We start from the raw sequence: 24,115 nt of genomic DNA, 5'->3' as shown, positions 1-24,115 counted from the left end.
ACAGTCTTTAACATGGTTGGGAAGGTCATTCCACATTCTGGGCCCCTTGATTTATAGAGCATTTCTAGTTTGATTAAGTCGTACTCTTGAAATATCAAAACTGTATTTATTTCTGGTGTGGCGCTCATGGGTTCTGTTACAACCTTCAATGAAGCTTTTGAGGTCAGGATTGGCATTACAGTTTAGCGTTTTATATATGTATAATACACATGAGAGAATGTGCAGTGACTTAATATCTAACATATTCAGAGATTTGAGTAGGGGTACCAAGTGATGTCTGGGGCCAGAGTTGGATATTGTCCTAATAGCAGCTTTGTGTTGAGTAATTAGAGGACGTAAATGATTTTGGGTAGTAGAACCCCAAGCACAAATACCATAGTTGAGATATGGATAGATAAGGGAGTAATAGAGAGTCACCAGGGCAGGGCGGGATACATAATATCTGATCTTAGAAAGAATGCCCACAGTTTTTGAAACTTTTTTTGATATATTAGGAATGTGTCCTTGGAAATTCAGCTTGTGGTCAATGAGAACGCCAAGGAATTTGCCATCTAATTTGTTACAAATTTGGGTATTGTTTATTTTGAGATTTATTTGATTAGAGGATTTATTGCCAAACAAAATATAGAAAGTTTTGTCAATGTTAAGGGTGAATTTGTTGGCAGTTAGCCAAAGATGGACTTTATTTAGCTCAGTATTTACTGTGGCATTTAGAGCAAGGGGGTCAGGACTGGAGTAAATGAAGGTTGTGTCGTCAGCAAATAGAATTGGTTTGAGGTGTTGGGAGGCATTTGGAAGGTCATTAATGTAGATAAGAAAGAGGAGAGGGCCAAGTATGCTGCCCTGAAGAACACCAATGTTGATGGGTAGGGTGGGAGAAATTGAATTATTCACAGAAACATACTGGAGCCTGTCAGTAAGGTAAGATTTGAGGTATTGCAGGGAGTGTCCTCTGACTCCATAATGATGTAATTTAAGAAGAAGGTTTTGGTGGTTGACAGTGTCAAAAGCCTTACGCAGGTCCACAAATAACCCAACAGGGAACTCATTTTTATCAAGAGCTGCATGAATCAAGTTAATCATACTAATAAGTGCATCGTTAGTGCTTTTTTGGGTCTGGAGCCATATTGGCAAGAGCTAAGTATATTGTGTTTGGCTAGATAAGAGTAAAGCTGCTTGTAGATTAGTTTTTCAAATTTTTTTGACAAGTTTGGCAGGATTGATATAGGTCTGTAGTTGTTAACATCTGTGAGATCACCACATTTGTGTACAGGGGTTACTTTCGCTTTTTTTTAGGATATCTGGAGAGGTTTGGAGTTCAAGTGACTTGTTGAAGAGCAAAGCAATAGCAGGGGCTAAAGATCTGGAGGCTTTTTTGTAAATTAAAGTTGGTATCTCCTCAAGGGCACTAGACTTGGTTTTAAGGGAAAGGATTATCTCATTAACGTCAGTGGAATTAACTATAACTACTGTATCCTTCCTGGCTATCTACGGGAATCTTTGCTCTACTTCTAATTATTTCTATTTTTTGTGTATCTACGTTTATTGTTGTGTTTTGCTACAATTACTTTCTATTTACAGCAGTTTTAGTACTTAACTGTTCCTGTAATTGCTTATCTTATTGTATCGTGACATTATTGTATCTATATGCTTACTGATATTGATCCTGATCAAAATCTTCTGTCTCATACCCACACAAATCAGCACATTGATCATCATTATTGCAGGTATTACACAGCAAATCTTGCAAAAAACAAACTCCTAAATAGCATCTGCTTATCAGTTTACAACCAAAATGTTAGGTCACTTAGTAAAATTTTGATGATATAAATGCACTACTCACAGCACTAGGTACTAATTTATCATTTATCATTTTAACAGAAACTTGGCTAAGTAATGACTATACCCAACTCTACAATTTAGCTGGTTATAAAGCCATTCATAACTGCAGGCCTAATAAAAAAGGTGGCGGCACAGCAATATATTACAAAGATACCTTCATCTGCAATAGTGTCATTAGTGATAGAGACGACTATTGTGAATATACCTTTGCCAAGTTCTCCAGTAAATCCCTTAAATCCTCTCTGACTATCGATGCCATCTATAGATTTCCTAGTACCAACATAGCTTCATTCTTAGATAACGTAAAGAATCTTATCATAAATAACAATCTCAACAAAAATCACATCATTCTGGGAGGTGATTTCAACATTGACCTGGGTCTTCAAAACAACCCTCAAGTTGACTATTTCCGTAACAGCATGCACTCCTGTATGCTAATCCCCACAATCACCAAGCCCACCCGAGTCACTCAAACATCTGCCACTACTCTGGATCACTTATGGACTAATATAACAGCTCCCCTTACATCTGGGGTAATCTATGACAGAACAACTGACCACTATCCTACCTTCCTCATAGCAAACATGGACACATCACCACCAGAAAGCAAGAAACTCTCATTCAGGATACACAGTGAATCAGCTTTAGGCAATCTCTCTAATGCACTTCACAATATTAACTGGGAATCTGAATTTAATAATACACAGGATATAAACTCATCGACTAACCTCTTTCTCTCCAAAACTCTAAGCCTCTACAACACTCACTGTCCCCTCCTTACTAAACAAGTAACTGATAAAAGAAAAAATAACCCGTGGCTCACAAGTGGCATAATCAAATCAATCAACAAAAAACATGAATATGAAAAGAAATATAGGATTGGCCTAGTTACAAAGGAAGTAGTTAAGAGGTACTCATCAGTGCTTACCAGTATCATAAGAAAAGCAAAACTTTCATATTATGAGACTAGATTCAAAGAAGCAAAAGGCAACATGAAAAGCACATGGAAAACCATCTCTAATATCGTAGGAACTAAACAACACTCCCACAACCAGATAACACTCTCTAAGGATGGCCTTACACCGTCATCTGATTTAGAAATGGCGAATGAATTTAATTGCTTCTTTTCATCGGTTGGTGCTAACCTTGCCAGTAAAATCCCACAGACTCAGACACATATCAACACATATTCTCAGGCAGCTATCCAAACTTTCTTCTCCTTTCACCAGTCAGCCCGACAGATGTTGTGTCCATCATACACTCACTAAAAACCAAAGCTGGGAACATCAGTGAAATCCCATCCATTGTATACAAGAGCGCCTCCCATGCCCTTGCCCCACCTATAGCTCTGCTGTTCAACAAATCCCTTGAGTGTCATACCTTCCCTGATATCCTTAAAAAAGCAAGAGTAACGCCAGATCATAAAGGAGGTAATCCGTCAGACATAAACAACTACAGACCAATATCAAACCTACCCATACTATCAAAAATATTTGAAAAAATTATCTACAAACAGCTCTACTCCTACCTCGTAAAATTCGACAATCTTAGCCCCTGTCAGTTTGACTTCTGCTCTCAAAAGAGTACCAACGATGCAATTATTAGTCTCCTTGATATAATTTACTCAGCTCTTGACAAAAATGAGTTTCCGATTGGACTCTTCATTGACCTGAGAAAGGCCTTTGATACTGTTAATCACAATTACCTCTTACGTAAACTCCATCATTATGGAATTCGAGGCCATACACTGGACTATATCCAATCCTATCTTAGTGATAGACACCAATGTGTAGCCATCAAAAATATAACCTCTCCCACTCTACCAATAACCGTTGGAGTGCCACAGGGCAGCATTTTGGGACCTCTCCTATTTCTTATATACATCAATGATCTGCCTAATGTCTCTAACATTCTGAAACCTATTTTGTTTGCTGATGATACTACCCTCATCTACTCTAACCCCAACCCACATACACTAAATAATGTTGTTAATAATGAACTAAAAAAAGTCCACTTATGGATGTCAACCAACAAACTAACACTTAACATAGAAAAGACCTACTACATCTGCAGGCGATGAGTCACAATAACGTGGCTGAAGTATATTGACCAGACCACACACTAGAAATTGAAGGGACGACGACGTTTCGGTCCGTCCGACCTACTACATCTTATTTGGAAGCAAATCTACAAATGCAATTCAGTTTCAGATAGGCAATGTAAACATTAGCAGTAAAAATGATGGAAAGTTTCTTGGCCTATTCCTAGACAAGAGACTCAACTTCAGTACCCACATACAACACATAACTAAGAAAGTCTCTAAAACAGTTGGTATACTCTCCAAAATCAGATATTATGTACCTAACTCTGCTCTCATCTTTCTACATTATGCACTAATCTATCCCTATCTTAATTATGGTACCTGTGCATGGGGTTCAACCACTGCAAACCACCTCAAGTCCATCATCACCCAGCAAAAATCTGCTATCAGAATAATAACAAATTCTGCTTTCAGACAAAACTCAGCCCCCTTGTTTAACTTCCTAAACATGCTAAACATAATCTCACTCCACAAATTCTCTTGTGTCAACTACATTTACAAAACCCTGTTCTTAAATGCAAATCCTGCTCTGAAACTCTCCCAGGACAGATGTAATAAGACCAATTATCACCACACCAGAAATAAATATCTCTTTGATATCCCCAGAGTCAAACTTAATCTGTGTAAACACTCTATGCAAATAAAGGGACCCAGTCTATGGAACTCACTCCCTATTGAATTGAAAATCTGTCCAACTTTTGTGTCATTCAAAAACAATACTAAAAAGTACCTAATTTCATCTTCATAGTTTTTTACCTTTTGCTTTAAAATTGCACTGTAACTATTGCTACCCAATCTCCCAATCTTTATGTACCCAATCTGAACATCTTTATCATTGTGATCATTGCTGTCTTCTTATATGTGCTGTCAATCTGCTGTATGGTGTCTATTAATCTTGTTTAAATTACCAATCAAGCTGTCAATGTAATCAATCAGAGCTTTAATATACCAATGTGCTTTAATATACTTACTAATCTCTCTCATCTCTTTTTTTTCTTGCAATGTATCTGTTATCATTTTATTAATTCTGCTAGAATTCACCTACTTAAAATTATCTGTTAGATTAAGGACCTGCCCGAAACGCTGCGCGTACTAGTGGCTTTACAAGAGTGTAAATACTGTACTATGCTATGTATTCTCACAAACCCAATGTACCTTCTTGTATATAAATAAAAAAATAAATAAATAAATAAATAAATAAATAAATATACTAATAGAAAGTCTATACTGAAGGAAAGCGTGACATTACCTGGACAGCCGCCAGCTGGAGAGGCAGCAGGTGGTCGCCCTTGTTCCTCCAGAGAGCGATGACCGGCCTGTGCTCCACCTGCCCCCACACACAACCATCGGTTATACAGCCTTTACCAATAATAAAGAAGATAATTCACATACAGAGCGGAGAAGGCTGAAAGGTCTATACACATGACAGTAGTTTATTGAGCAACAAATCTCCGAGTGCTGTACCTGAAGAAACAATGGACGCAGGTGTTGTTCAGAGTGCTCACTGGTACCATCAGTATGGGCGCAGTCTTCCCTCCGGACTGTCTCTTGGGCCCCTTCCTGGCGTCCTGGGTAGTACCCCCTCGCACCTCGCACATCCACGTTTTCTCTCATGTTAGGCGCGTCATTACCTGGTGCGGGAGATATGGAGACATTTTCTGTGTGCACGGGAGACGTGCGCGGGGCGGCGCCTGCGTCAGGCTGAGGGAGTGCCAGTGTGGGCGCGGCTGCCGGTGGGGACACATCCACGCTCCTCACGCGACCGTGAAGGCGCACATGCTTCCTTATGAACTCTTCCGGGATGTGGTCAATGTGTGCAAACTTTGTGAACTGCAAAAAATTACAAAGAATATTTTAGGATGTTGTCAGAGACAGAATTGGGCCTACTTTAAGCTTTCATACTGTTTTAGTTTAGTTCATTTATTATGCACCCCATACCCATCTTTTGGGCGGTAGTGGAAAGGGTTACAGAGGCACATAATGGGCTCAGGGACTGAACCCCACAATTCATTTAGCTAAGCAAGTTACAATCTTGATGAGCTAGTTACAAAATTCAGTATAAGTCGTCACATCAACAATGGGTTCGAGATCGAGCACAAGTACAGGTTCTAAATTAAGTAACTGACATATGTGGAGAGCTAGTGTCACAATTGATATGTTTGTCCTGCACACCGCCCCCCATCCAGTGGGCAGCGGTGGATAGGTTACAATCACTCAGTTACTACCTACAGTTAGCAAACTGGGGATATTTGGCTAAAATTTCTGGTAGCAGATCATTTTGAATGAAATATTGACACATCGCTGGAACATTGGTTATAGAATTTGTCTCTGAATTCACGTATCTTTTCGCACTCCATCACATAGTGACGAATGAGGAGATATCTTCGTTGCGAATAATTTTGTTGACACAATTTATATTTGGTTAAAATTAACGACATTCAGGCAGGAATAGTTGAACTTTACATTAAACTTGGGAAACAGTTAGTGTCCCCCCCCCCCCCTTCACCAGGGGTACCACACATCCGGTACACTCTCCATTATACTTCCTGAAGACTCTTGACCTTCGTAAAACGTTGGGAAATCGTGACACAGAAATCACCATACGCCCCCGCTCCTGTGCCAGGAAAGTCCACGACGGGTTCACCATAGCCCGTCCTACTAAGAACTTTTTGTTCCCAGTTGCTGAATTTATAACAATAACCTCTAAGATGGCTTAATCTTTATTTTGAGGGCTGGCTGAGGGCGAGGAGGAGAGGCTCAGTCTTGTCAGTGTGGGCTTGAGGGCTGGCTGATGGCGAGGAGGAGAGGTTCAGTCTTGTCAGTGTGGATTTGAGGGCTGGCTGAGGGCGAGGAGGAGAGGCTCAGTCTTGTCAGTGTGGGCTTGAGGGCTGGCTGAGGGCGAGGAGGAGAGGCTCAGTCTTGTCAGTGTGGGCTTGAGGGCTGGCTGAGGGTGAGGAGGAGAGGCTCAGTCTTGTCAGTGTGGGCTTGAGGGCTGGCTGAGGGCGAGGAGGAGAGGCTCAGTCTTGTCAGTGTGGGCTTGAGGGCTGGCTGAGGGCGAGGAGGAGAGGCTCAGTCTTGTCAGTGTGGGCTTGAGGGCTGGCTGAGGGCGAGGAGGAGAGGCTCAGTCTTGTCAGTGTGGGCTTGAGGGCTGGCTGAGGGCGAGGAGGAGAGGCTCAGTCTTGTCAGTGTGGGCTTGAGGGCTGGCTGAGGGCGAGGAGGGTGGGCTGGTGGCTGGTCCTGGAAGCTATAGGTGAGGTCTGTCTTGAAGGCGGTGTCTCCTAGGACCACTGTGAAGCACCAGCAGAACACCAACCATACACTCACCGCTCAGGCACTGTGAAGCACCAGCAGGACACCAACCATACACTCACCGCTCGGACACTGTGAAGCACCAGCAGGACACCAACCATACACTCACCGCTCAGGCACTGTGAAGCACCAGCAGGACACCAACCATACACTCACCGCTCGGACACTGTGAAGCACCAGCAGGACACCAACCATACACTCACCGCTCGGACACTGTGAAGCACCAGCAGAACACCAACCATACACTCACCGCTCGGACACTGTGAAGCACCAGCAGAACACCAACCATACACTCACCGCTCGGACACTGTGAAGCACCAGCAGGACACCAACCATACACTCACCGCTCGGACACTGTGAAGCACCAGCAGGACACCAACCATACACTCACCGCTCGGACACTGTGAAGCACCAGCAGGACACCAACCATACACTCACCGCTCGGACACTGTGAAGCACCAGCAGGACACCAACCATACACTCACCGCTCGGACACTGTGAAGCACCAGCAGGACACCAACCATACACTCACCGCTCGGACACTGTGAAGCACCAGCAGGACACCAACCATACACTCACCGCTCGGACACTGTGAAGCACCAGCAGGACACCAACCATACACTCACCGCTCGGACACTGTGAAGCACCAGCAGGACACCAACCATACACTCACCGCTCGGACACTGTGAAGCACCAGCAGGACACCAACCATACACTCACCGCTCGGACACTGTGAAGCACCAGCAGGACACCAACCATACACTCACCGCTCGGACACTGTGAAGCACCAGCAGGACACCAACCATACACTCACCGCTCGGACACTGTGAAGCACCAGCAGGACACCAACCATACACTCACCGCTCGGACACTGTGAAGCACCAGCAGGACACCAACCATACACTCACCGCTCGGACACTGTGAAGCACCAGCAGGACACCAACCATACACTCACCGCTCGGACACTGTGAAGCACCAGCAGGACACCAACCATACACTCACCGCTCGGACACTGTGAAGCACCAGCAGGACACCAACCATACACTCACCGCTCGGACACTGTGAAGCACCAGCAGGACACCAACCATACACTCACCGCTCGGGCACTGTGAAGCACCAGCAGGACACCAACCATACACTCACCGCTCGGACACTGTGAAGCACCAGCAGGACACCAGCCGCAGCGCCACAGTAGATGCCATACTGTAAGATACAATAGACAGTTATTTTCTCCTACATGTTCTGCTCTCAACAAGCAAAGGACTCTAATACATTATTGTGTGGTGTAGGGTGTGGTGTAGGGTGTGGTGTAGGGTGTGGAGTAGGGTGTGGTGTAGAGTGTGGTGTAGAGTGTGGTGTAGGGTGTGGTGTAGGGTGTGGTGTAGGGTGTGGTGTAGAGTGTGGTGTAGAGTGTGGTGTAGGGTGTGGTGTAGGGTGTGGTGTAGAGTGTGGTGTAGAGTGTGGTGTAGAGTGTGGTGTAGGGTGTGGTGTAGGGTGTGGTGTAGGGTGTGGAGTAGGGTGTGGTGTAGAGTGTGGTTCAATTTCAATTTACCGAGTCTAAGATGGAGACCGGCAAACACAAATATCATAGCAGGGAATGACCCGGGAAATAACCAACCACAGGTCAGAGAACTTTTGAGATTCTGTGACAAATTCTCGCTCAATCAACAGATTACAGAACCAACTAGGAACGAAAACACACTAGACTTGTTATTCACAAACAATGATGAACTAATCAGGGATATCACAATCTCAGATACTTCATACTCAGACCATAAGCTCATTGAAGTGCGAACTAGCATAAATAACGGTAGTAGGTCTAAGAGACCAAACAAGCGAGAAGGAATATTCAATCAATTCAATTTCAATAATAAGAGGATTGACTGGGAAAAAATAAATGTAGACCTTGCAACCATTCAATGGGAGACGGTCTTAAGCGACAAAACTCCCACACAGGGAATAGCTCAACTGACAGCTGAAGCTTACAAGGTCTGCTTGAAGCACGTGCCTGTGAGGAGGGGCAGAAAGAGGACCACTCTAGAAAGAGAACGGAGACGACTGTACAGGAGAAGGAAAAAAATAACGGAAATGCTTCGGCAGACACAACTATCACAAGCAAGGAAAACAAGCCTAAGCAGGGAGATTGAGGAAATAGAACAAACGTTGAAGCGATCATATGAGTCTGAGGAAATGGAATTGGAACAGAAAGCTATACAAGAGATAAGGAAAAATCCGAAATATTTTTTCACATACGCAAAATCAAAATCCAAAACCTCGACCAGTATTGGACCGTTAATTACAAATGAAGGTACGTACACAGAGGACAACAAAGAGATTAGTGAAATTCTAAGAAGCCAGTATGAGGCTATGTTTAGCACACCAATAAACAACATGAAAGTTGATGACCCAGACAGCTTCTTTATGAATGACATTCAAGCTGCAGATAATATAACGGATATTACCACAAACTCGGAAGACTTTGAAAGAGAAATTGATAATATGCCTATGCACTCAGCTCCTGGGCCTGACTCATGGAATTCAATATTCATAAAGAAATGTAAAGTACCAGTAGCGAGAGCACTCAGCGTAATATGGAGAAAGAGCCTGGATACAGGGGTGATACCAGCAGCACTTAAATCTGCAGATATAGCTCCGTTGCACAAGGGGGGGAGTAAAGCCTTGGCAAAAAATTATAGGCCAGTTGCACTAACATCACACATAATAAAAGTGTTTGAAAGAGTGATTAGGAATCAAATTTCTAGTTTTATGGAAAACAATGAATTGCACAATCCAGGACAACATGGATTTAGAGCGGGAAGATCCTGTCTGTCACAGTTACTCAACCACTATGACAAAATCACAGAAGCCCTAGAAGAAAAGCAAAATGCAGATGTTGTATACACAGACTTTGCAAAGGCGTTCGACAAATGTGACCATGGAGTGATAGCTCACAAAATGAGGTCAATGGGAATAACTGGAAAAGTAGGACGCTGGATACTCAATTTCCTGTCGAACAGAACACAAAGAGTAACAGTCAATCAGATAAAATCGAGTCCAAGCGATGTTAAAAGCTCTGTACCTCAAGGTACAGTCCTTGCACCGCTACTGTTCCTTATTCTCATATCTGATATAGACAAAAATACACGCCACAGCTTCGTGTCGTCCTTTGCAGATGACACAAAAATCAGCATGAAAATTACCTCTGCTGAAGACATTGAAAAACTACAAGCAGATGTCAACAAAGTTTTTGATTGGGCAGCAGAAAATAACATGATGTTTAACAGTGATAAATTTCAGATACTCAGGTACGGCAAAAATGAGGATCTGAAACATAATACAAGGTACAAAACACAATCGAATCTTCCCATAGTAGAAAAACAGCATGTCAAGGATTTGGGAATAATGATGTCCGACGATCTAACGTTTAGGGAGCATAACCAAGCAAATATCGCGTCAGCCAGAAAAATGATCGGATGGATTACGAGAACTTTCAAATCCAGGGATCCCATCACAATGGTTGTACTCTTCAAGTCACTTGTACTGTCCCGTCTCGAGTACTGCTCAGTACTCACTTCCCCTTTCAGAGCAGGAGAGATTGCTGAAATAGAGGGAATACAGAGAACATATACGGCACGCATAGACGAGATAAAACACCTAAATTATTGGGATCGTCTCAAAGCTCTCCAAATGTACTCTCTAGAAAGGAGACGAGAGAGATACCAAATAATATACACATGGAAAATACTGGAGGGTCAGGTCCCAAATCTACACAGTAAAATAACAACGTACTGGAGTGAACGATATGGAAGAAAATGCAAGATTGAACCAGTGAAGAGCAGAGGTGCCATAGGCACAATCAGAGAGCACTGTATAAACATCAGGGGTCCGCGGTTGTTCAACGTCCTCCCAGCGAGCATAAGAAATATTGCCGGAACAACCGTGGACATCTTCAAGAGAAAACTGGACGGTTTTCTAAGAGAAGTTCCGGATCAGCCTTGCTGTGGTGGGTACGTGGCCCTGCGGGCCGCTCCAAGCAACAGCCTGGTGGACCAAACTCTCACAAGTCGAGCCTGGCCTCGGGCCGGGCTTGGGGAGTAGAACTCCCAGAACCCCATAAACCAGGTATCAACCAGGTGGTGTAGAGTGTGGTGTAGGGTGTGGTGTAGAGTGTGGTGTAGAGTGTGGTGTAGAGTGTGGTGTAGGGTGTGGTGTAGGGTGTGGTGTAGGGTGTGGAGTAGGGTGTGGTGTAGAGTGTGGTGTAGAGTGTGGTGTAGAGTGTGGTGTAGAGTGTGGTGTAGGGTGTGGTGTAGGGTGTGGTGTAGGGTGTGGAGTAGGGTGTGGTGTAGAGTGTGGTGTAGAGTGTGGTGTAGAGTGTGGTGTAGGGTGTGGTGTAGGGTGTGGTGTAGGGTGTGGAGTAGGGTGTGGTGTAGAGTGTGGTGTAGAGTGTGGTGTAGGGTGTGGTGTAGGGTGTGGAGTAGGGTGTGGTGTAGAGTGTGGTGTAGAGTGTGGTGTAGGGTGTGGTGTAGGGTGTGGTGTAGGGTGTGGAGTAGGGTGCGGTGTAGAGTGTGGTGTAGAGTGTGGTGTAGGGTGTGGTGTAGGGTGTGGTGTAGGGTGTGGTGTAGGGTGTGGTGTAGAGTGTGGTGTAGGGTGTGGTGTAGGGTGTGGTGTAGAGTGTGGTGTAGGGTGTGGTGTAGGGTGTGGTGTAGAGTGTGGTGTAGGGTGTGGTGTAGGGTGTGGTGCAGGGTGTGGTGTAGAGTGTGGTGTAGGGTGTGGTGTAGAGTGTGGTGTAGACTGTGGTGTAGGGTGTGATGTAGAGTGTGGTGTAGGGTGTGGTGTAGGGTGTGGTGTAGAGTAGAGTGTGGTGTAGAGTGTGGAGTAGAGTGTGGTGTAGGGCGTGGTGTAGGGTGTGGTGTAGAGTGTGGTGTAGGGTGTGGTGTAGAGTGTGGTGTAGGGTGTGGTGTAGAGTGTGGTGTAGAGTGTGGAGTAGAGTGTGGTGTTGAGTGTGGAGTAGGGTGTGGTGTAGAGTGTGGTGTAGGGTGTGGTGTAGAGTGTGGAGTAGAGTGTGGTGTAGAGTGTGGAGTAGGGTGTGGTGTAGAGTGTGGTGTAGGGTGTGGTGTAGGGTGTGGTGTAGAGTGTGCTGTAGAGTGTGGTGTAGGGTGTGGTGTAGGGTGTGGTGTTGAGTGTGGTGTAGGGTGTGGTGTAGAGTGTGGTGTAGAGTGTGGAGTAGAGGGTGGTGTAGAGTGTGGAGTAGGGTGTGGTGTAGCGTGTGGTGTAGGGTGTGGTGTAGGGTGTGGTGTAGGGTGTGCTGTAGAGTGTGGTGTAGGGTGTGGTGTAGGGTGTGGTGTAGGGTGTGGTGTAGGGTGTGGTGTAGGGTGTGGTGTAGTGTGGTGTAGAGTGTGGTGTAGGGTGTGGTGTAGGGTGTGGTGTAGAGTGTGGTGTAGGGTGTGGGGTAGGGTGTGGTGTAGTGTGGCGTAGGGTGTGCTGTAGGGTGTGGTGTAGAGTGTGGTGTAGAGTGTGGTGTAGGGTATGGTGTAGAGTGTGGTGTAGAGTGTGGTGTAGGGTGTGGTGTAGGGTGTGGTGTAGAGTGTGGTGTAGAGTGTGGTGTAGGGTGTGGTGTAGGGTGTGGTGTAGGGTGTGCTGTAGAGTGTGGTGTAGGGTGTGGTGTATGGTGTGGTGTAGGGTGTGGTGTAGAGTGTGGTGTAGGGTGTGGTGTAGTGTGGCGTAGGGTGTGGTGTAGGGTGTGCTGTAGAGTGTGGTGTAGGGTGTGGCGTAGGGTGTGGTGTAGGGTGTGCTGTAGAGTGTGGTGTAGAGTGTGGCGTAGGGTGTGGTGTAGGGTGTGCTGTAGAGTGTGGTGTAGGGTGTGGTGTAGAGTGTGGTGTAGAGTGTGGTGTAGAGTGTGGCGTAGGGTGTGGTGTAGGGTGTGCTGTAGAGTGTGGTGTAGGGTGTGGTGTAGGGTGTGGTGTAGAGTGTGGTGTAGAGTGTGGTGTAGGGTGTGGTGTAGGGTGTGGTGTAGGGTGTGGTGTAGAGTGTGGTGTAGGGTGTGGTGTAGGGTGTGCTGTAGAGTGTGGTGTAGGGTGTGGTGTAGAGTGTGGTGTAGAGTGTGGTGTAGAGTGTGGTGTAGGGTGTGGTGTAGGGTGTGGTGTAGGGTGTGGTGTAGAGTGTGGTGTAGGGTGTGGTGTAGAGTGTGGTGTAGAGTGTGGTGTAGAATGTGGTGTAGGGTGTGGTGTAGGGTGTGGTGTAGGGTTATGTGCAGTGTGGCGTAGGGTGTGGTGTAGGGTGTGGTGTAGAGTGTGGCGTAGGGTGTTGTGTAGGGTGTGGTGTAGAGTGTGGTGTAGGGTGTGGTGTACAGTGTGGTGTACAGTGTGGTGTAGGGTGTGGTGTATGGTGTGGTGTAGGGTGTGGTGTAGAGTGTGGTGTAGGGTGTGGTGTATGGTGTTGTGTAGGGTGTGGTGTAGAGTGTGGTGTAGGGTGTGGTGTAGAATGTGGTGTAGGGTGTGGTGTAGGGTGTGGTGTAGGGTTATGTGCAGTGTGGCGTAGGGTGTGGTGTAGGGTGTGGTGTAGAGTGTGGCGTAGGGTGTTGTGTAGGGTGTGGTGTTGAGTGTGGTGTAGGGTGTGGTGTAGGGTGTGGTGTAGGGTTATGTGCAGTGTGGCGTAGGGTGTGGTGTAGGGTGTGGAGTAGAGTGTGGCGTAGGGTGTGGTGTAGAGTGTGGTGTAGGGTGTGGTGTAGAGTGTGGTGTAGGGTGTGGTGTAGAGTGTGGTGTAGGGTGTGGTGTAGAGTGTGGTGTAGAGTGTGGTGTAGGGTGTGGTGTAGGGTGTGGTGTAGGGTGTGGTGTAGGGTGTGGTGTAGAGTGTGGTGTAGGGTGTGGTGTAGAGCGTGGAGTAGGGTGTGGTGTAGGGTGTTGTGTAGAGTGTGGTGTAGGGTGTGGTGTAGGGTTATGTGCAGTGTGGCGTAGGGTGTGGTGTATGGTGTGGTGTAGAGTGTGGCGTAGGGTGTTGTGTAGGGTGTGGTGTAGAGTGTGGTGTAGGGTGTGGTGTAGGGTGTGGTGTAGAGTGTGGTGTAGGGTGTGGTGTAGGGTGTGGTGTAGAGTGTGGTGTACAGTGTGGTGTACAGTGTGGTGTAAGGTGTGGTGTAGAGTGTGGTGTAGGGTGTGGTGTAGGGTGTGGTGTAGGGTGTGGTGTAGAGTGTGGTGTAGGGTGTGGTGTAGGGTGTGGTGTAGAGTGTGGTGTAGAGTGTGGTGTAGGGTGTGGTGTAGGGTGGGGTGTAGGGTGTGGTGTAGAGTGTGGTGTAGTGTGTGGTGTAGAGTGTGGTGTAGGGTGTGGTGTAGGGTGTGATGTAGAATGTGGTGTAGGGTGTGGTGTAGGGTGTGGTGTAGAGTGTGGTGTAGTGTGTGGTGTAGGGTGTGGTGTAGAGTGTGGTGTAGGGTGTGGTGTAGGGTGTGGTGTAGAGTGTGGTGTAGGGTGTGGTGTAGAGTGTGGTGTAGAGTGTGGTGCAGGGTGTGGTGTAGGGTGTGGTGTAGAGTGTGGTGTAGGGTGTGGTGTAGGGTGTGGTGTAGAGTGTGGTGTAGGGTGTGGTGTAGAGTGTGGTGCAGGGTGTGGTGTAGGGTGTGGTGTAGGGTGTGGTGTAGGGTGTGGTGTAGGGTGTGGTGTAGGGTGTGGTGTAGGGTGTGGTGTAGAGTGTGGTGTAGGGTGTGGTGTAGAGTGTGGTGCAGGGTGTGGTGCAGGGTGTGGTGTAGGGTGTGGTGTAGAGTGTGGTGTAGAGTGTGGTGTAGGGTGTGGTGTAGAATGTGGTGTAGGGTGTGGTGTAGGGTGTGGTGTAGAGTGTGGTGTAGTGTGTTATGTAGGGTGTGGTGTAGAGTGTGGTGTAGGGTGTGGTGTAGGGTGTGGTGTAAGGTGTGGTGTAGAGTGTGGTGTAGGGTGTGGTGTAGGGTGTGGTGTAGGGTGTGGTGTAGAGTGTGGTGTAGAGTGTGGTGCAGGGTGTGGTGTAGGGTGTGGTGTAGAGTGTGGTGTAGGGTGTGGTGTAGAGTGTGGTGTAGGGTGTGGTGTAGAGTGTGGTGTAGGGTGTGGTGTAGAGTGTGGTGTAGGGTGTGGTGTAGAGTGTGGTGTAGGGTGTGGTGTAGAGTGTGGTGTAGGGTGTGGTGTAGAGTGTGGTGTAGAGTGTGGTGTAGGGTGTGGTGTAGAGTGTGGTGTAGGGTGTGGTGTAGGGTGTGGTGTAGAGTGTGGTGTAGGGTGTGGTGTAGAGCGTGGCGTAGGGTGTGGTGTAGGGTGTGGTGTAGGGTGTGGTGTAGAGTGTGGTGTAGGGTGTGGTGTAGGGTTTTGTGCAGTGTGGCGTAGGGTGTGGTGTAGGGTGTGGTGTAGAGTGTGGCGTAGGGTGTTGTGTAGGGTGTGGTGTAGAGTGTGGTGTAGGGTGTGGTGTAGGGTGTGGTGTACTGTGGCGTAGGTTGTGGTGTAGGGTGTGGTGTAGAGTGTGGTGTAGGGGTGTGGTGTAGGGTGTGGTGTAGAGTGTGGTGTAGGGTGTGGTGTAGGGTGTGGTGTAGAGTGTGATGTACAGTGTGGTGTAGAGTGTGGTGTAAGGTGTGGTGTAGAGTGTGGTGTAGGGTGTGGTGTAGGGTGTGGTGTAGGGTGTGGTGTAGTGTAGTGTAGGGTGTGGTGTAGAGTGTGGTGTAGAGTGTGGTGTAGAGTGTGGTGTAGAGTGTGGTGTAGAGTGTGGTGTAGGGTGTGGTGTAGGGGGTGGGGCAGTGTGTGGTGTAGGGTGTGGTGTAGGGTGTGGTGTAGAGTGTGGTGTAGGGTGTGGCGTAGGGTGTGGCGTAGGATGTGGTGTAGGGTGTGGTGTAGAGTGTGGTGTAGTGTGGTGTAGGGTGTGGTGTAGGGTGTGGTGTAGAGTGTGGTGTAGGGTGTGGTGTAGGGTGTGGTGTAGGGTGTGGTGTAGAGTGTGGTGTAGGGTGTGGTGTAGGGTGTGGTGTAGGGTGTAGGGTGTGGTGTAGGGTGTGCTGTAGAGTGTGGTGTAGGGTGTGGTGTAGGGTGTGGTGTAGGGTGTGGTGTAGAGTGTGGTGTAGAGTGTGGTGTAGGGTGTGGTGTAGGGTGTGGTGTAGAGTGTGGTGCAGGGTGTGGTGTAGAGTATGGTGTAGGGTGTGGTGTAGAGTGTGGTGTAGAGTGTGGTGTAGGATGTGGTGTAGGGTGTGGTGTAGAGTGTGGTGTACGGTGTGGTGTAGAGTGTGGTGTAGGGTGTTGTGCAGTGTGGCGTAGGGTGTGGTGTAGGGTGTGGTGTAGAGTGTGGCGTAGGGTGTGGTGTAGGGTGCGGTGTAGAGTGTGGTGTAGGGTGTGGTGTAGTGTGTGGTGTAGGGTGTGGTGTAGGGTGTGGTATAGGGTGTGCTGTAGAGTGTGGTGTAGGGTGTGGTGTAGGGTGTGGTGTAGGGTGTGGTGTAGAGTGTGCTGTAGAGTGTGGTGTAGGGTGTGGTGTAGGGTGTGGTGTAGAGTGTGGTGTAGGGTGTGGTGTAGAGTGTGGTGTAGGGTGTGGTGTAGACTGTGGTGTAGGGTGTGGTGTAGGGTGTGTTGTAGAGTGTGGTGTACGGTGTGGTGTAGAGTGTGGCGTAGGGTGTGGTGTAGAGTGTGGTGTAGGGTGTGGTGTAGGGTGTGTTGTAGAGTGTGGTGTACGGTGTGGTGTAGAGTGTGGTGTAGGGTGTGGTGTAGGGTGTGTTGTAGAGTGTGGTGTACGGTGTGGTGTAGAGTGTGGTGTAGGGTGTGGTGTAGGGTGTGGTGTAGAGTGTGGTGTAGGGTGTGGTGTACTGTGGCGTAGGTTGTGGTGTAGGGTGTGGTGTAGGGGTGTGGTGTAGGGTGTGGTGTAGAGTGTGGTGTAGGGTGTGGTGTAGGGTGTGGTGTAAAGGTGGTGTACAGTGTGGTGTAAGGTGTGGTGTAGAGTGTGGTGTAGAGTGTGGTGTAGTGTAGTGTAGGGTGTGGTGTAGGGTGTGGTGTAGGGTGTGGTGTAGGGTGTGGTGTAGGGTGTGGTGAAGGGTGTGGTGTAGAGTGTGGTGCAGGGTGTGGTGCAGGGTGTGGTGTAGGGTGTGGTGTAGAGTGTGGTGTAGAGTGTGGTGTAGGGTGTGGTGTAGAATGTGGTGTAGGGTGTGGTGTAGGGTGTGGTGTAGAGTGTGGTGTAGTGTGTTATGTAGGGTGTGGTGTAGAGTGTGGTGTAGGGTGTGGTGTAGGGTGTGGTGTAAGGTGTGGTGTAGAGTGTGGTGTAGGGTGTGGTGTAGGGTGTGGTGTAGGGTGTGGTGTAGGGTGTGGTGTAGAGTGTGGTGTAGAGTGTGGTGCAGGGTGTGGTGTAGGGTGTGGTGTAGAGTGTGGTGTAGGGTGTGGTGTAGAGTGTGGTGTAGGGTGTGGTGTAGAGTGTGGTGTAGGGTGTGGTGTAGAGTGTTGTGTAGGGTGTGGTGTAGAGTGTGGTGTAGGGTGTGGTGTAGAGTGTGGTGTAGAGTGTGGTGTAGGGTGTGGTGTAGAGTATGGTGTAGGGTGTGGTGTAGGGTGTGGTGTAGAGTGTGGTGTAGAGCGTGGCGTAGGGTGTGGTGTAGGGTGTGGTGTAGGGTGTGGTGTAGAGTGTGGTGTAGGGTGTGGTGTAGGGTTTTGTGCAGTGTGGCGTAGGGTGTGGTGTAGGGTGTGGTGTAGAGTGTGGCGTAGGGTGTTGTGTAGGGTGTGGTGTAGAGTGTGGTGTAGGGTGTGGTGTAGGGTGTGGTGTAGGGTGTGGTGTAGAGTGTGGTGTAGGGTGTGGTGTAGGGTGTGGTGTAGAGTGTGATGTACAGTGTGGTGTAGAGTGTGGTGTAAGGTGTGGTGTAGAGTGTGGTGTAGGGTGTGGTGTAGGGTGTGGTGTAGGGTGTGGTGTAGTGTAGTGTAGGGTGTGGTGTAGAATGTGGTGTAGAGTGTGGTGTAGAGTGTGGTGTAGAGTGTGGTGTAGGGTGTGGTGTAGGGGGTGGGGCAGTGTGTGGTGTAGGGTGTGGTGTAGGGTGTGGTGTAGAGTGTGGTGTAGGGTGTGGCGTAGGGTGTGGCGTAGGATGTGGTGTAGGGTGTGGTGTAGAGTGTGGTGTAGTGTGGTGTAGGGTGTGGTGTAGGGTGTGGTGTAGAGTGTGGTGTAGGGTGTGGTGTAGGGTGTGGTGTAGAGTGTGGTGTAGGGTGTGGTGTAGGGTGTGGTGTAGGGTGTGGTGTAGGGTGTAGGGTGTGGTGTAGGGTGTGCTGTAGAGTGTGGTGTAGGGTGTGGTGTAGGGTGTGGTGTAGGGTGTGGTGTAGAGTGTGGTGTAGGGTGTGGTGTATGGTGTGGTGTAGGGTGTGGTGTAGTGTGGTGTAGGGTGTGGTGTAGAGTATGGTGTAGGGTGTGGTGTAGAGTGTGGTGTAGAGTGTGGTGTAGGATGTGGTGTAGGGTGTCGTGTAGAGTGTGGTGTACGGTGTGGTGTAGAGTGTGGTGTAGGGTGTGGTGTAGGGTGTTGTGCAGTGTGGCGTAGGGTGTGGTGTAGGGTGTGGTGTAGAGTGTGGCGTAGGGTGTGGTGTAGGGTGTGGTGTAGAGTGTGGTGTAGGGTGTGGTGTAGTGTGTGGTGTAGGGTGTGGTGTAGGGTGTGGTATAGGGTGTGCTGTAGAGTGTGGTGTAGGGTGTGGTGTAGGGTGTGGTGTAGGGTGTGGTGTTGAGTGTGGTGTAGAGTGTGGTGTAGGGTGTGGTGTAGGGTGTGGTGTAGAGTGTGGTGTAGGGTGTGGTGTAGAGTGTGGTGTAGGGTGTGGTGTAGAGTGTGGTGTAGGGTGTGGTGTAGGGTGTGTTGTAGAGTGTGGTGTACGGTGTGGTGTAGAGTGTGGCGTAGGGTGTGGTGTAGGGTGTGGTGTAGAGTGTGGCGTAGGGTGTGGTGTAGGGTGTGGTGTAGAGTGTGGTGTAGGGTGTGGTGTAGAGTGTGGTGTAGGGTGTGGTGTAGGGTGTGTTGTAGAGTGTGGTGTACGGTGTGGTGTAGAGTGTGGCGTAGGGTGTGGTGTAGGGTGTGGTGTAGAGTGTGGCGTAGGGTGTGGTGTAGGGTGTGTTGTAGAGTGTGGTGTACGGTGTGGTGTAGAGTGTGGTGTAGGGTGTGGTGTAGGGTGTGTTGTAGAGTGTGGTGTACGGTGTGGTGTAGAGTGTGGTGTAGGGTGTGGTGTAGGGTGTGGTGTAGAGTGTGGTGTAGGTTGTGGTGTAGGGTGTGGTGTAGAGTGTGGTGTAGGGGTGTGGTGTAGAGTGTGGTGTAGGGGTGTGGTGTAGGGTGTGGTGTAGGGTGTGGTGTAGGGTGTGGTGTAGGGTGTGGTGTAGGGTGTGGTGTAGGGTGTGGTGTAGGGTGTGGTGTAGGGTGTGGTGTAGAGTGTGGTGTACGGTGTGGTGTAGAGTGTGGTGTAGGGTGTGGTGTAGGGTGTGTTGTAGAGTGTGGTGTAGAGTGTGGTGTAAAGGTGGTGTACAGTGTGGTGTAAGGTGTGGTGTAGAGTGTGGTGTAGTGTAGTGTAGGGTGTGGTGTAGAGTGTGGTGTAGAGTGTGGTGTAGAGTGTGGTGTAGAGTGTGGTGTAGAGTGTGGTGTAGGGTGTGGTGTAGAGTGTGGTGTAGGGTGTGGTGTAGAGTGTGGTGTAGAGTGTGGTGTAGAGTGTGGTGTAGAGTGTGGTGTAGAGTGTGGTGTAGAGTGTGGTGTAGGGTGTGGTGTAGGGTGTGGTGTAGGGTGTGGTGTAGGGTGTGGTGTAGGGTGTGGTGTAGAGTGTGGTGTAGGGTGTGGTGTAGGGTGTGGTGTAGGGTGTGGTGTAGGGTGTGGTGTAAGGTGTGGTGTAGAGTGTGGTGTAGAGTGTGGTGTAGTGTAGTGTAGGGTGTGGTGTAGAGTGTGGTGTAGAGTGTGGTGTAGAGTGTGGTGTAGAGTGTGGTGTAGAGTGTGGTGTAGAGTGTGGTGTAGAGTGTGGTGTACGGTGTGGTGTAGGGTGTGGGGCAGTGTGTGGTGTAGGGTGTGGTGTAGAGTGTGGTGTAGGGTGTGGCGTAGGGTGTGGCGTAGGATGTGGTGTAGGGTGTGGTGTAGGGTGTGGTGTAGGGTGTGGTGTAGAGTGTGGTGTAGGGTGTGGGTTAGGGTGTGGTGTAGGGTGTGGTGTAGGGTGTGGTGTAGGGTGTGGTGTAGAGTGTGGTGTAGGGTGTGGTGTAGGGTGTGGTGTAGAGTGTGGATTAGGGTGTGGTGTAGAGTGTGGTGTAGAGTGTGGTGTAGGGTGTGGTGTAGGGTGTGGTGTAGAGTTTGGTGTAGAGTGTGGTGTAGGGTGTGGTGTAGGGTGTGGTGTAGAGTGTGGTGTAGGGTGTGGTGTAGGGTGTGGTGTAGGGTGTGGTGTAGAGTGTGGTGTAGGGTGTGGTGTAGGGTGTGGTGTAGCGTGTTGTGTAGGGTGTGGTGTATGGTGTGGTGTAGGGTGTGGTGTAGGGTGTGGTGTAGAGTGTGGTGTAGGGTGTGGTGTAGGGTGTGGTGTAGAGTGTGGTGTAGAGTGTGGTGTAGGGTGTGGTGTTGAGTGTGGTGTAGAGTGTGGTGTAGGGTGTGGTGTAGGGTGTGGTGTAGGGTGTGGTGTAGGGTGTGGTGTAGGGTGTGGTGTAGAGTGTGGTGTAGAGTGTGGTGTAGGGTGTGGTGTATGGTGTGGTGTAGGGTGTGGTGTAGAGTGTGGTGTAGGGTGTGGTGTAGGGTGTGGTGTAGGGTGTGGTGTAGGGTGTGGTGTAGGGTGTGGTGTAGAGTGTGGTGTAGGGTGTGGTGTAGAGTGTGGTGTAGGGTGTGGTGTAGGGAGTGGTGTATGGTGTGGTGTAGGGTGTGGTGTATGGTGTGGTGTAGGGTGTGGTGTATGGTGTGGTGTAGGGTGTGGTGTAGGGTGTGGTGTATGGTGTGGTGTATGGTGTGGTGTAGGGTGTGGTGTAGGGTGTGGTGTAGGGTGTGGTGTAGGGTGTGGTGTAGAGTGTGGTGTAGGGTGTGGTGTAGGGTGTGGTGTAGAGTGTGGTGTAGAGTGTGGTGTAGGGTGTGGTGTAGAGTGTGGTGTAGGGTGTGGTGTAGGGTGTGGTGTAGAGTGTGGTGTAGTGTGTGGTGTAGAGTGTGGTGTAGGGTGTGGTGTAGAGTGTGGTGTAGAGTGTGGTGTAGAGTGTGGTGTAGGGTGTGGTGTAGGGTGTGGTGTAGAGTGTGGTGTAGGGTGTGGTGTAGGGTGTGGTGTAGAGTGTGGTGTAGAGTGTGGTGTAGGGTGTGGTGTAGAGTGTGGTGTAGAGTGTGGTGTAGGGTGTGGTGTAGAGTGTGGTGTAGGGTGTGGTGTAGAGTGTGGTGTAGGGTGTGGTGTAGGGTGTGGTGTAGGGTGTGGTGTAGGGTGTGGTGTAGGGTGTGGTGCCAAATACCCAGTCATATATTGATAAAGTCAGCCAAGTTGCTCGTAACATTTTTGTTTTGTTTTTAAAGAAAGAATTCAATAATTCTGCCATGCCATAATTGCGATGAAATTCCTAAATTACTAAAACAATATAATATCAATGTAGCATTTAGGAATCTTGATGTCGGTAAAAACAATCCCATTAAAAATTCCGCAGGCAGTTATAATGGATGTGTGTATAACATTCCAAGTAATGATTGTAATAATTTGCATGTTGGCCAAACAGGTAAACATCATGACTAGAGAATAGAAGAACACACATACAGTATAAGGTTAGGTCAAGAGCTTAATGCATTATTTGTTCACTTAAGAGATTGTAATCATTCAGTTGACTGAACTAATTCATGCAAGACTGTGAAGTATTAAAATATTAAGTATCCGACATACTGGGATCCTGAATTTCTTCATCTCAACAATGGGCTGAGAGGAACATTGTACGTGCTGAAAAACAAAGCCAGATTATTGACTTAATAAAGAGTGAGACTCCAGAATGACTTTTTGTGCAAGGAGTTTGATACAGGAAAGTGGCAAGATACAATGAGGAGCCTACACTATGCACGCAGTGTTCTCGTTGGAGACATATGGTTTGGACAATTGTGACCCTAGATGTCGGTTCTGCGGTAAAAAGCAAGGCTCGCGAGAGTCACGAGTGAAAACGGAGAAAAATTCTTGCCATCTTGCTGCAATTGTCAATGCACTGAATGCTGTTCTCTGTTCTCTATGTCGCAGGAAGCCCCGTTAATTTCCAAAGTGTAGTTGCAGGATGAGAGCTACGCTCGTGGTGTCCCGTCTTCCCAGCACTCTTTGTCATATAACGCTTTGAAACTACTGACGGTCTTGGCCTCCACCACCTTCTCACCTAACTTGTTCCAATCGTCTACCACTCTGTTTGCGAAAGTGAATTTTCTTATATTTCTTCGGCATCTGTGTTTAGCTAGTTTAAATCTATGACCTCTTGTTCTTAAAGTTTCAGGTCTCAGGAAATCTTCCCTATCGATTTTATCAATTCCTGTTACTATTTTGTATGTAGTGATCATATCACTTCTTTTTCTTCTGTCTTCTAGTTTTGGCATATTTAATGCCTCTAACCTCTCCTCGTAGCTCTTGCTCTTCAGTTCTGGGAGCCACTTAGTAGCATGTCTTTGCACCTTTTCCAGTTTGTTGATGTGCTTCTTAAGATATGGGCACCACACAACCGCTGCATATTCTAGCTTTGGCCTACCAAAAGTCGAGAACAATTTCTTTAGTATATCGCCATCCATGTATTTAAAAGCAATTCTGAAGTTAGAAAGCGTGGCATAGGCTCCTCGCACAATATTCTTCATGTGATCCTCAGGTGATAGTTTTCTATCTAGAACCACCCCTAGATCTCTTTCTTTATCAGAATTCTTTAAAGATTTCTCACGTAATATATAGATTATGTGAGATTCCAAGCCGGTACCCACAAGCAGAGTAAACAAAACTGCGAAGGAAGGTAAAATCGTAGGGCAGGAACTAGGAAGAAGACGTGACAGCGATAGCCTCTGTGACCAACATTTAGAAGAAAGGAACGGCGATGACTAAGGCTAGGCTTGTGGCAGTAGAAAACGGGATCAATAAAGTTTACTCTCGTGGTATGAGGCGCAGGGCTGGTACACACATCTTGGAATACCTCAAAAAGTTGGACAAGAGGATGGCCGCTCTAGAATACAAACTAGCTGTGGCAAACAGATGGTGTGTAGTGGGGAGTGAAGCGGGAAGTACAGTGGGGAGTGAAGCGGGAGGTACAGTGGGGAGTGAAGCGGGAGGTACAGTGGGGAGTGAAGCGGGAAGTACAGTGGGGAGTGAAGCGGGAAGTACAGTGGGGAGTGAAGCGGAGGGACAGAAAGTAAGGAAGAAGATGGAGTATCACGGATGGAAGAGTCTCAGGAAAATGAACTATCCAGTAATGGTGGCAGCCTTCACCCCAGTGTGTAGTGGTAAATGGTGAAGGAAAATGCAAAGGAGAAATGGCTTACACAACACCAAGTTGAAGACATAGTTAACAATGGTTTTCCTCCAGGGTTGAGGTGGACCTCCAGGGTTGAGGTGGTCCTCCAGGGTTGAGGTGGTCCTCCAGGGTTGAGGAGGTCCTCCAGGGTTGAGGTGGTCCTCCAGGGTTGAGGTGGTCCTCCAGGGTTGAGGAGGTCCTCCAGGGTTGAGGTGGTCCTCCAGGGTTGAGGTGGTCCTCCAGGGTTGAGGAGGACCTCCAGGGTTGAGGTGGACCTCCAGGGTTGAGGTGGTCCTCCAGGGTTGAGGAGGTCCTCCAGGGTTGAGGAGGACCTCCAGGGTTGAGGTGGACCTCCAGGGTTGAGGTGGTCCTCCAGGGTTGAGGTGGTCCTCCAGGGTTGAGGTGGTCCTCGAGGGTTTAGGTGGTCCTCCAGCGTTGAGGTGGTCCTCGAGGGTTGAGGTGGTCCTCCAGGGTTGAGGTGGTCCTCGAGGGTTGAGGTG

The 24,115-nt window shown here is 48.4% G+C and overlaps 1 protein-coding gene across 2 annotated transcripts in view; it reads right to left on the bottom strand.

Moving 5' to 3' along the window:
* LOC123760165 (protein C3orf33) overlaps positions 1-24,115 on the bottom strand; it is a 69,798-nt gene that overhangs the window by 33,877 nt on the left and 11,806 nt on the right. For both annotated transcript variants that reach the window (XM_069325420.1, XM_069325421.1), the window contains exons 2-4: positions 8,396-8,455; positions 5,408-5,773; positions 5,193-5,270 (exon numbers count right to left, since the gene is read on the bottom strand). In XM_069325420.1, coding sequence (XP_069181521.1) covers positions 5,193-5,270; positions 5,408-5,773; positions 8,396-8,455 — 504 coding nt within the window. The remainder of the gene's footprint in view (positions 1-5,192; positions 5,271-5,407; positions 5,774-8,395; positions 8,456-24,115) is intronic.

The sequence above is a fragment of the Procambarus clarkii genome, chromosome 16 (assembly GCF_040958095.1).
Source record: "Procambarus clarkii isolate CNS0578487 chromosome 16, FALCON_Pclarkii_2.0, whole genome shotgun sequence".
NCBI lineage: Eukaryota > Metazoa > Arthropoda > Malacostraca > Decapoda > Cambaridae > Procambarus > Procambarus clarkii.
This window is presented reverse-complemented; position numbering and strand designations above follow the sequence as displayed.